This window comes from Brassica napus, unplaced genomic scaffold (genome assembly GCF_020379485.1).
Source record: "Brassica napus cultivar Da-Ae unplaced genomic scaffold, Da-Ae ScsIHWf_1695;HRSCAF=2321, whole genome shotgun sequence".
In the NCBI taxonomy this organism is placed as follows: domain Eukaryota; kingdom Viridiplantae; phylum Streptophyta; class Magnoliopsida; order Brassicales; family Brassicaceae; genus Brassica; species Brassica napus.
The window spans coordinates 48442-61912 of NW_026015111.1; the positions used below are offsets into that span (position 1 = coordinate 48442).

General features: G+C 33.2%; 1 protein-coding gene and 1 pseudogene across 2 annotated transcripts; one reads left to right on the forward strand and one right to left on the reverse strand.

Annotated features, from left to right (window-relative positions):
* Positions 1-7170: 7170 nt before the first annotated feature.
* Positions 7171-10873, forward strand: LOC125598305 (potassium transporter 1-like). The gene is made up of 8 exons (XM_048772504.1): positions 7171-7548; positions 8154-8646; positions 8730-8780; positions 8857-9117; positions 9212-9264; positions 9340-9454; positions 9527-9781; positions 9865-10873. Exons 1-8 carry the CDS (start codon positions 7300-7302, stop codon positions 10734-10736), a joined length of 2349 nt encoding a protein of 782 aa, XP_048628461.1. The 5' UTR covers positions 7171-7299; the 3' UTR covers positions 10737-10873.
* LOC125598306 lies at positions 10788-13046 on the reverse strand (annotated as a pseudogene). The gene is made up of 2 exons (XR_007332347.1): positions 12061-13046; positions 10788-11266 (listed from the first exon to the last, which is right to left on the reverse strand). The product of XR_007332347.1 is annotated as a zinc transporter 6, chloroplastic-like (transcript).
* Positions 13047-13471: the final 425 nt, after the last annotated feature.

Here is a 13471-nt window from a genome sequence, read left to right on the forward strand (position 1 = left end):
AAAACATCGACATCTCGGTATCAAATCCAGTACCTTTCAGAGTCAGAGATGGACCAGCCATCTAATATAGGCTACCGAGTGATAAGTGACTGATAACTAATAAGACATTTGAAATAGACGTATTATAAATAACAATAGAAATGAAGGAAAATGATGGTAATTGAAAAGTGAGAAAAACAGTAAATTCAATTAAACCGGAAGAGAACCCTCCCAAAACTGGTCGACAAGTTGGTGGATCCTCCATAAGGCCATAAGGACCTCTCACTCTTTGGCTTATTCATCTTCTTTTTTTTTTTTTTTGCTAAACTGTAAATATCATAAATGAAGAAAAGATTTTACAAAAGTATCATCTTTGGTCTGAACCAACTTGGCAAAAAGAAAGAAAAAACAAGCTGGTTCAACAAACTAACTAGAGACTAGGGACTCATCTAATCCACATAGCCATAAGATCTCTGAATTTCTTGTTCTCCCTCCTCGAAGAGATCACATTTCTCAATTCCTTATCAATACTTCTGAAGACTGCCTCTGCGGGTAGAGAAGTCTGATTATGAATCAAGTTATTCCGCTGTTTCCTTATTCATCTTCTTACATTTCACTCTCAAATATCTTAGTTTTTCTTACACATATTAAAAGTTAATTATGTTTTCCGGATTAAAATGGCGACTAGTTCATCTATAGCAGATAACTGGTCGACGATTGAAATTGTGACGTTTTGCGATATGTAAATGTCTTATTTTCTTTTATTCAACCATCTTAACACCAATTTTCCGACAAAATTTTGTTGCCTTTGATGACTTCTTAAAACGTTTTGCATACATTATATTTTTGCCTGCATTCCGTCACAGTTACCTGTCCCATCATAGTATAAATATTAAATCATGATTTGAAAAACATATATTGTTTATTGGTATCTCTTTCATCTTTTGTTCTTTATTTATCATTTTAGTAGTGCCTTTTATTTAGGAATGGGCCCAGTTACTCGTAACTTAGTTTGTACTCGCTACTTGACTCGTAAAGTCAAGTACTCGGTTTGACCAAGTCGAGTATCAAGTAATCTATTTAAATTACTCACAAGTACAAGACAAGTATCAAGTATTCAAATCAAACTAACTACTTGACGTTGTTTGGCTTGTTACTCGTTTTTATTGATGAACAAATTTACATTTTTAAATCATAGTAAAATAACTTGTTTATATTTCTATTTCCATAAGTTAATCAAACATATGTGATATATCATGACGTTTTTTCTTTCTTAAATATTATATTTTCGAATTGACTAAAATATAGAAAAACAATGAAATATTCTGTATGCATAATATATTTACTTAGTTTTGAATTTCGACAAATAAGCAAAAAAAAATAGTTATTAAAAACTTGCAAATTATTTACAAATAACTAGTAATAAAACAAATCAAATAACTTGCAAGTCCGTCAATTTTAGCAAGTACTTGAAATTGTAAATATTCGTTTTTAGCAAACCAAATACACGTAATTTTTTTTACTACTCGTATAAACCAAGCTGAGTACCAACTATATCAAAAATACAAAGTACCCGGCTTGTGTCCACCCTTAGTTTTATTGGTGCGCTCCTAGTTTATAAAAAGTGTTTTAAGTCTATAATTTAGAATTTTAGACCAAGTCAACCATCCATCAGTACTGTTTGTTTCGCTACTTGGAAGTTATAACACCTTATAGGCTTATAACACCTTTAATATAAAATGTTTTCAACAATTTTATGTTCATGCAGGCAGCGTGACAACATATTGGGGAACATTTCCTTTTTTATGCGCGTTTCGTTATGTAACAACGAGATCATATGATAGATAACTTGCATATTTTACATGTAATTTTTTTTGTCAACAAGAGGATTCGTATGAATATCCATGCTCCAACAAAGGAAACATCTTTTAAGGAACGTAAAACATCGTAAGAGTTTTCTACTAGTTTAGTAGTTAGTCATTTTACGTCACATTTAAAAATAATTGTCCACGAAAATTCTTGTTTCCAAAGCATACATAATATGACCGAGCCCGAGTATAAAGTATAAAATATACATCAAATGATATGAGACATGTTAATTATAATTCAAAGCTCAGACTTGTACTATTCTTTGCTTGATAGTAAATCAGACTTGTTTTTTTAGTTCTTCCAGTAAGAGCATCTCCAGCATTGCTATTTCTATCTTTATAATAACATTTAGAAGTGAAATTGCTTCAAACCACTTCTATTTTTTTTTCTATAATAAATATCTTTATTTTTCTCTATTTATATAGGAAGAAATAGCATTTCTTTATTTTTTTACTCTATATTTAGAGAGTTATTTTAGAAGAATACATTTGAGCATACTTTACTTCTATTTTAAAGGTGAAAATAGCAAAATACATTAGAAATGGTCTAACAATATGATATCTCGGTTTCTCGTATCAACAACAAAATAAGAATCGTGTAACATGGAAAATCTAAAGGTAAGTGAACCATATGAATCGAAAATTCTGTAATCAATAGTGGCCTAATTATAATTGAGGTGGATTAATTAGGTCCATCACTCAAAAGGGCTGTTAATATACATGTTTTACCACATTTTTAATGCTTCAAGCTTTAAAAACCAAGCTGCAATTGCGATGATTAACACAGAGTTAGGTCTGCTTTCCGATATCACACGAACTACGAGTGAGATTTAAATTTAGACTAAACAATTTACACACGTCATGCGTGCATGTTGAGTTTTGGTGAGAAAACGGTAGAAGAAAAGGATAATTGTTATTCTATTTAAGCATCCTACCTCTGATAAACAAATATCCTAATAGTTAAGTTAAGGAAAATCACATAAAAAAACCTTGAAAGTGTCACTTACTAGCACTTTAAACCTTAAAGTTTTTTCACTAACACTTTTAACCTTCAAAGTGACATTTTTATCATAAAAAACCTCCAAAGAAGAAAAATGACCGGCTGAACAGGTTAAAAACATTTTTTTTCAAAAATAATTATTTAATTAATAAAATAAACAAAAAAATTAATAAAAATCGAAAAATTAAACAAAAAAATCATAAATTCAAAAAATTCAAAAAATAAATAAAGATTTAAAAATTAAATAAAAAATAACAAAAAAATTCAAAAATAAATAGGATCAATTTAAAATGGAGAAAAAACATAAATTTCAAAAAAAAATGAAAATTAAAAAAAAAATCATTTTTATCAACATTCATTTTCAAATATAATGTCAGAAATTATCATTGGAGATATGCCAAAAACCGTATCATTGGAGATATGCCAAAAACCGTTATTTCTGACATATCTCCAATGACGTTTTTGGCATATCTCCAATGATAATTTCCGACATTATATTTGAAAATGGAAAAAAAACTTTTTTGAATTTTCAATTTTGTGAAATTTATTATTATTTTTTCTCTAATTTAATTTGATCTTATGTATTTTTGAATTTTTAGTTATTTTTTATTTAATTTTCTAAATCTTTATTTATTTTTCATATTTTTTTTTAATTTATGAGTTTTTTTGTTAAATTTTTTGATTTTATTAATTTTTTGTTTATTTATTAATTAAATAATTATTTTTTGAAAAAAAACTGTTTTTAACCTGTTCAGCCGGTCATTTTTCTTCTTTGGAGGTTTTTTATGATAAAAATGTCACTTTGAAGGTTAAAATTGTTAGTGAAAAAACTTCAAAGTTTAAAGTGCTACTAAGTGACACTTTCAAGGTTTTTTATGCGATTTTCCCATTAAGTTAATATAAATGTTTATTTGGAAATATTTTTCGTGGCGACGTGTGGTATGCAAATAGTTAATGCACTGTGCTAATAATATCTTGACTTTTTTTTGACAAATATAATATCTTGACTTAGTTGCAAAAAAAAATATATATATCTTGACTTGTCTATACGAATTTAAATAAAAATACATGTATTTTGATCAGCATTTCTCTCAGCTGGATGAGAGGTTGAGAACCCGAAAGAAGAGAATTATTGGCGTTACCATTAAAGTATTGATGAAGATATCTTTAAGTAATTACAACTTCGGTGTAGTATTCAACTTCTTTCGTTCTTATCATTATGGTCCCAAGATTTGGCGCACCAGATGGCTGTATCTGGAGGCATCGATGCCACTTACGAGAAAAGCAAAGGTGAAGTAGTAGCTAATAAAGGTGCACAACCAGGGGCGAAACCAAAGAGACAGGAAGGGGTGCACATGCACCCACTACTATTATTTCAATTGCCATTAGATAAAATGGAAAATTATAATTATTGCACCCATTAATGTATTAATTTGCATACTTTATGCACCCAGTCAAATTTACATCAAGATTCACCCCGGTGCTGCGCAACATCAATACCAAAAATTCTGTTTAAAAACTTAGATATCGAGTATTTCATATCTTCAATTAAGGCTTCGCTATATTCATTAAGAAAATAAAAGTATTTAGGTTATTTGAGAAGTGAACAAAAACAAATGTTAAACAATTTTCGCATTTAATTATAATGGTTATTCAAATATCAACACTTTGAATCTTTGATGATTATTTATTAGTTTGGTTAGAAAATGGCAGAGGAGGGATAGCTAAGTTATCTCTTTTATTTTTGTAACACAACTAAGTTATCTCTGAAAACATAAAAGAGTTGGACCGGAATCCCAATCCATCGTTTTCTTTCTTCTCAGGCATTTGGTTACTCAATTGACTGACTATTCAAACTCAGTCAATTTTGTTGGCCATCTTGGAATTTTATTACTTAACCAGTTAACTATTCAAAGTAATCCAGAGTTTTTAATTTGAGAATGTATATAGTACTTATCAGATAAATTGATCCAGTATCTGATAGTGATTACATATTTCGGAGTTCATATTTATTAGATATTTAAGAAGACTCTGTCTTTATATATTTTTTTGTTTCCTTGAGACAAAATTGTAATTTTCAGTATTAATCATCTTTTCTCGCTAATTTTAGGTAAGATTTAGTGTGAAACACAATACTTTTATTGTGTTAAGCCTAAGAAAGGCCTTATATTAAATAAATGATGGTTGTTCAAAAAAAAATTAAATAAATGATGATTAGGATGTACAATCTAACCAAAAACTCATTAATAGTAAAAATTGAACAATATACATTTTTTATGTTAAAAAAAAAAACGAATCAGTCACAACAAATTGTAAATTATCATGCCTAAAACATTAACAGTAAAGCATAAAAATATTAAGCTTAACAGTATTTATTGACGGCGTACACAAAATTTAAAAATTCACAATATTTGGTTAAGTATGAAAATGAATATTATATGACCCAAATGACTATCTAAAAACGTATAAAGTTAAGTACGTATTTTTTAAGGAACTTATCTCTAATCTCTGTGTTTCATATGAGATATAGACTATAGTTTCTTATGATTGACTGATTGTACTAAGAGCATCTCCAATGTATTACTCCAAATTTTACTCCAAAATGGTGTAACTCCAAAATGGAGTTCGATTTTACTCCAATGAATTACTCCATTTTTTACTCCAAACAAAAAGAATTTTTTTTTCATTTAGTTAATAATTGTTATTAGTACCTTCAACTTATAAAAATTAACAATTAACCCAACTATTTTATGTTTACAAAATTTCTAAAATAATATATTTTATTTAAACTAAATATTTATCATTAAAAATACAACTAGAGATTATCTTCCAATTTCAATTCGTGCAGATTTTATCATATGCAATTTTTCTAATTCAAAAATATTTTTATGCATTAAAAGAACATAAAGAAAAAATAAAGTTTTGTTTTGTAATTTGAATTATGTATTGGGTCCTATTGTTTGTTTGTGCATATATCAAGTTCAACAAGTACAAATGTTATCAATCAAAATTTTGACCCACAAAATTAAAAAACTCATCTATTCCGTTTGAATAATACTTCACCACTTTTGGTAGTTTCGAAAACAATTTACCGAATTAATTATTAAATTACTTATTTACATTATATTATATTTATTTTATATTTTTTATTCTTAGTTTTGACTTTTATGCGTTTATGCATATTTTCTGTAAACTATAAATTAGTAATCTTTTGTGGAATATTATATTTTTTTATGTTATTTTAAGTATGAAATAAAAACATTAAAAATCAAAAAGACTATTTCATAAATATAAAAAGTTTAACTCCAAAATGGAGTAATGGGTAAGATTACTCCATAAATGGAGTAACCCTAGCTATTACTCCATTTGGAGTTGAATATGGAATGAGGTTGGAGAAGATTTTACTCCATAATTGAGTTTGGAGACAAAAATGGAGTAGGGTTGGAGATGCCCTAAGACCATCTCCAATGGTACTCTATAATTTTCTCTATATTTCACTCTAAAATAGAGTAACTCTATTATAGAGTTGGATTTGCTCCAATGGTTCACTCTATAATAGAGTTACTTTATAATAGAGTGAAATATAGAGTATTCTTATTTTTTCACTCTATATTTGGAGTAAAAAAATAAGATTACTCTATATTTCACTCTATTATAGAGTAATTCTATTATAGAGTGAACCATTGGAGCAAATTTAACTCTATAATAGAGTTACTCTATTTTAGTGTAAATTATAGAGGAAAAAATAGAGTGCCCTCGGAGATGCTCTAATGAATCATCTGTAGAGGTATGTACTGACATTTTTTTCTTACCGGAATCTTCACTCTTATAGAATCGTGATTTAAAAATATATGTTTGCTTATTAAATTGCTAAAAGAAAAAGAATGCATCATTCAAAAACTTATTTCACTCCAAAACTTTATTCATCAATATATTCTGCACTTTTTTCACCATTACCATATTTTATTGTGCGATCCCTATTTAGGCCATTAATTTGTAAATAAATAACAGTAGGCCTCTATCATACGTAATTTTGCAATAAATAGGCCATTAATCTGTAAATAAATATCAAGGTTAAATATTGCAGATAGTAATTAATATTACAGCCCATCATTAGCTGTCTTGTTACAGAGGTAGGTGATGTAGGTTATTCTATCGAACAGAATTACTGTTCCAATTAGCTGTTTGCCTGTAGTACTGTAATTATATTTACCCGAAGCTATTATTCATAAATAATGATATATCTTAAAATAAATGATATATAAAAAATTTAATAAAATATACTATTATAAGACAATGCTAGGAATGATTATTGAGAGAAATGACAAAACAACAAAAAAGCTTGTCAACACAAAATAATTTATAAATTTTTTTAATGAAAAATAAATCATAAATAAAATTATAAGCTTTTTATTTGGAAATATAAAAAGGGAGAATGAGCAAAAGCATTAAATGAAAAACCTGCAAAGTTTCTTCTTTGCACCAAATCACACACCACTCTTCTTCCTATCTTTCCTCAGAGACTCGCTTACTTCTCTTTATTCATTTCCCAACTTCTCTCTCTCTCTCTCTCTCTCTCTCTCTCTTCACATTATAATATTCTCTCTGTTTCTCCAAATCTTTCTCCAAACTGAAAACAACACTTTGCTTGGGGCAATGAACCAATCACCCTCTCTAATCGAACAGGGAATCTCTCGACAGGTCTGTTTTGTTTCTCTCAGTTTGCTCTGTTTTCATGTTCACTGTCTATTAGTTAAGAGTTAAAGACAATCACTTCTGTCTCTCGTATTTTTTTAAAAAGATCCAAACTTTTCTTCTGGGTTTTCTATTTTGGAGACAATGCGAGTTTCAGTAAAGAACTTGTGTGGTTGAGATTCGGTTTCGTATCTGGAAGAAGAAGAAGAAGAAGAACAACAAGTGAAAGCAAAGGGTTTTAAATGTTCTTTCTTCTTCTTCTTCAATAAGTTTTTTGGATTGTTTCTCAAGTAGGACTGGTAGGTCCTCTTGCTTAACCATATTGACTTTGATATTTACCCAAAATTTAAATAAATAAATTAAGACGTGGACGCTTTTTTCATGTTTGTTGAAATTAGATAAGTTGTGAATTTGAAACTTCTAATTGTGAGTGTTGATGTAATTAAGCAGGAGACATTAGTTTTGCAATAAAAAGTCTGTATTTTTAAGGAAAAAGATTAGAGATTATACTTGATCGGTTATTGCTTTCTGAGAAATTTAATGTTTTTTTTTGTATATACATAAGCCTTGTGGATAAACATTCATAATCTTTGTTTGTTGAAATGTTTCAGCACTTGAAGAAGACTGTTTCATGTGCCAATGTTCTGACTTTGGCTTACCAAAGCCTTGGAGTGATCTATGGTGATCTAAGCACATCGCCTCTCTATGTCTACAAAACCACTTTCTCCGGGAAACTAAGTCTCCATGAAGACGATGAAGAGATCTTTGGAGTGTTCTCTTTCATCTTCTGGACCTTCACACTCATTGCTCTTTTCAAATACGTTTTCATTGTCCTATCAGCAGATGACAATGGAGAAGGTGGGACATTTGCGTTGTACTCGCTTCTCTGCAGGTATGCGAAGCTAAGAGTGTTACCAAACCATCAAGAAATGGATGAGAAGCTGTCAACATATGCAACGGGAAGCCCTGGAGAGACAAGGCAGAGCGCAGCGGTTAAGTCATTCTTTGAGAAGCACCCTAAGTCTCAAAAGGGTCTGTTGATATTTGTGCTTTTAGGGACGTGTATGGCCATTGGTGATAGTGTCCTCACTCCAACAATCTCAGGTTCATTCATTTAACCCTTAACTCAAGATTCTTCTTCTTTAGATTCAGTTTATCAAATTCTAAACACAGTTTGTTTGTTGCAGTTCTTTCAGCTGTTTCTGGAGTGAAGCTCAAGATTCCACAACTTCACGAGAGTATGTCTGAATCTGTTTGCTTACTTTCACTACATACATATATATATCAAAAGCTTAAGTCTTCTTTTAATTGCAGATTATGTTGTGATCATCTCTTGTATCATCTTGGTGGCGATATTCTCAGTCCAGCGTTTTGGTACTCATAGAGTGGCCTTCATATTCGCACCAATATCCACTGCTTGGCTTCTCTCAATCAGCAGCATTGGTGTTTACAACACTATCAAATGGAACCCTCATATAGTCTCTGCGCTTTCACCCGTTTACATGTATAAGTTCCTCAGAAACACCGGTGTAGAAGGGTGGGTTTCACTTGGAGGTGTTGTTCTCTCAATCACTGGTAAAGTTACTGAAACCAAATATCATTTAATCATTATCAATAACATCATCAAAGATTATGTTCTTGATTCTTCTACTGTGTTTATTCTCCTTAGGTGTTGAGACTATGTTTGCTGACTTAGGCCACTTCTCTTCCCTATCCATCAAGGTAAAAGCATTTTAACTCTATAAGATAGGCTTTCAAATGAAAAGAGTCCTCTTCTGAGCGTAAAACTGAAAGCAGGTGGCTTTCTCGTTCTTTGTATACCCTTGTTTGATTCTTGCATACATGGGTGAAGCTGCGTTTCTATCTAAACACCATGAAGACATTCAGAGAAGCTTCTACAAGGCAATACCAGGTACACAACTTCTTCAACGGTTTTAGCAAGTGTGGGATCTTTTATTCATAACTACAAGTTTATGTTTTGCAGAGCCAGTGTTCTGGCCAGTGTTCATCATAGCTACATTTGCAGCTGTGATTGGAAGCCAAGCTGTCATCTCCGCAACGTTCTCAATCATAAGCCAATGCTGTGCTCTTGACTGCTTCCCTCGCGTCAAGATCATTCACACTTCAAGCAAAATCCACGGACAGATCTACATTCCTGAAGTTAACTGGATGTTAATGTGTCTTTGCTTGGCTGTCACGGTAGGGTTAAGAGACACTAACATGATCGGCCACGCATACGGTAAATAAAAACCATCATCATCATCATTAACATAAACATAAACGTTTTAGATTATAATAATCTCTTTTTGCTTTCCCCTGCAGGACTTGCTGTGACGTCTGTGATGCTTGTGACCACATGTCTGATGAGCTTAGTGATGACTATCGTCTGGAAGCAGAGAACCATCACAGTTCTCGCTTTCTTGATCTCTTTCGGCTCCGTAGAGCTTCTCTACTTCTCCTCATGCGTCTACAAGATACCCGAAGGCGGCTGGATCCCTATCCTCCTCTCCTTAACATTCATGTCCGTCATGTACATCTGGAACTACGGAACTACAAAGAAACACGAGTTCGACGTTGAGAACAAGGTGTCAATAGACCGGATCGTCGCGTTAGGACCGAGTATAGGGATGGTGAGAGTGCCCGGGATAGGACTTGTCTACACCAATTTAGTGACCGGAGTCCCAGCTGTCTTCGGACATTTCGTCACCAACTTGCCCGCCTTTCACCGGGTGCTTGTCTTTGTATGCGTTAAGTCAGTTCAGGTTCCATACGTTGGAGAAGAAGAGAGGTTTGTGATAAGCAGAGTTGGTCCTAAAGAGTATGGGATGTTTAGGAGCGTGGTTAGGTATGGGTACAGAGATGTTCCGAGGGAGATGTATGACTTCGAAAGCCGGTTAGTCTCTGCTATTGTGGAGTTTGTTGAAACCGAACCGGGAACCGAAGGAGAAGAAGGGTGTGATAGCTTGAGGATGAGGAAGGAAGAGACTTTGGAGATAATGGAGGCGAAAGAGGCAGGAGTAGCGTATATACTGGGACAGTCTTACGCGAAGGCGAAGCAGTCTTCTTCCGTGTTGAAGAAGTTAGCGGTGGATGTTGTGTTTGCGTTCATGAGCACCAACTGCAGAGGAACGGATGTTGTGCTTAATGTTCCTCATACTTCTCTGCTCGAAGTTGGAATGGTTTATTACGTCTAAATGATGTTAAAATAAGATCAGTACAGTACATAGTAAGTAGCATAGTAGAAAGATCTAACTTTGTTTAACATAGAAGTTTAAATGTGTAAATATACATAAAGATGTGGAATAGATTATATTATAAAGTTTTAAACATATTTTATAGAGTCATAACATTTTGGTATGGTCACTTTTGGTATATATAACACGTTTAGTTTTTGCCTCTAAGCCCAGAGAGCAAGAAGTGACATAGAAGCAGAACCCAAGACCAAGGCCACAAAACAAAGCTTCTTCAGCTTGGAACCTGATTCATCCGCCGTAGTCAACATCTTGTTATGGAAGAAGTCTAACGCAATTAGGTCGACTAAGGCCATGTATATTAGAATCCCTGAGGATAGTGATCCTAATAAACCCTCCATTATCAATGCGTTTGGGTTCTGGTCATCGTAGCCGGTCGCTGCGAAAATCATCATCCCAAGTACTATCCCGAGAGGAGTTGTTACTGCGAACATCAAGCACATGTAGACCACTGTCCCTGCCTTAAACCCGGCCTGAATAATAATAAAGAAAATAATCAAAACCAACCATAACATTTTTTTTCTTGGCATAAAAAACCATAACTATAGACTACAGTGGTAAACTATACACTGACTATGTAACTTCTTTTTATTCATTCTAAGATGTCATGAAAAAACAACTATAGTGGGAACGATACATGAGACACACGAATGTTGTGATATTGCAGGGTCACCAAAATTTCGGTTCGATACAGAAACCAAAGTGACACATGAATTTCATTCGGTTTGGTTTTTATAAAGGTTTGTTTGGGTTCATATATAGTTGTTATGCATGATCGTATATGTTTATATTCTTAGAATCACCTTATTATTTGTCACTATTGCCATATAGTACATGATTATGAAGAAATAAACTTTTAAAATATATTTAGAGATCACATATTCAAAGCTCTCTTGAATATACAAGCCTACTACTAACCCATCATATTTTATTCGTTAAATAAACGGGAATGAATACCTCTAGTTTAGAATGTTGACATTATATGAAATGCAATATCTCTAGTTTAGAATGTTGACATCATATGAAATGCTAAAATGTCAACATCTATATATATATCTAACAAATATACTTCTTCAAGGTTTTTTATTTATTTTTAATTAGTTTAGTACTTATATTTTAGAAGTCAGCAGACTCAGCACTAACACACACATCCGTTCTTCTCTGTATCATTAAATGTTCTCCTAATAATTTCAACTCTAATACAGTAGTATTAGAATTTTGCATTAATTAGTTTAAGAAAGAAAACAAAATGAAGAAAGAAACTGACCTGAGCGATGCAACCACCAAGGCCCAACCTTCGAAAATCTGATGAAACGAAAGAGCAGCGATTAAGGTCTAATGGTGCACTGATTCTGTGACATTCCCATGGTCACGCCAATTATCACTGAATGAAATATAATCCCTATCTCAAGCACTTGTGACACTAATCTCTGTTTCATCTTCACAATTTCCTCCTCGTTTCTTTCTTGTATTTCCAAATCAGCCCCAAACTTTCCTTCCTTCATTTCCAAACCCCCAACCGCCTCACCACCAACTGGTATGTACTCCATCCCTCCACCACCACCACCGTGTCCCATATGTTCACTCGCCGTTAAATCAACTAACAACGCCGTGATCACTCCGATCAACGTCACCAGACCGGCGAACGGAAAATCTTTCCACGGATGTCGAGACGACACCTGGCAATCGGCGAGAGACTCGAACGCCTCCGGCAAGACGTGGACTAGCGACGTCGAGAGAATCACGCCGGCGGCGAAACATTTTATGACGAGGACGGCTTTGTCGTAGAGAGGCTTCCCTTGGAAGTAACGAGCGAGAAGAACAGGTCCGGAGATTCCGAGAACGCTTGTGAGGAAGATGACGAGGACGGAGACCAGCTTTAGATGAGCCGCCGCGTCTCCGTCTCTACATGCCGCTGCTCTGATCGCCGCCTCTGTTCCGGTAGCGCAAGAGGCCATGATTACGGAAGAAGACGAAGGCGAGGGTCGGGAGAGAGAAGGGTTGGAAGTTAGAAGAGGCTAGTGCTCGGACCACGATTGTAATGGTAAGAAGTCTTTTGTAGGACCCACTTACCACGTCAAAACTGCTATTAAAGAAGGTGCGTTGTTGTGTAAGACTTCCATTTTCCAAATTGGAAAAAACTAAAAAGGAAATAAAATTATCTTTCTTTCTTTCTTTCTTGTTTTTTTTATTGTAAATTTTGTATTGCCTTTTGTTTCCATCGTGTTTTCTCTTTTGCTTTCTGGGTAGAAGAAAACGAACTTGGAAACAAAGAAGAAGAGGAAAATGACGATGACATTTGAGATTACTTGTAATCTGCACTAAGTTCTAGTTTTGTCATGGGCCTTTAAAAGCTCATTGCGCCTGAGCCTATCGTTTCTGCTTTGGGAAGTTTGATTACGACGTGTTCTTTTTCGTTTCCAGCTCCTATGGGTCTCATCTTCCCAATCAATTAGTTTTAACTTAAAGCCCAATGGGGATCATCAAGTTGTGTGCCCAAAAAACCTATTTGTCAACGCTTTTGGCCCATTACTGGCAGGCAAGTAAAAAACTAAACTGTGAAAAACTATATACCCCCTATATATAAATAGAATTTTTTGTTATAGCTCGTAATTTGTATTAATTAAAAAAGTGTTAATACTGAGTTGTCACGTAATTGCTAATTTTGCTTACGTGGC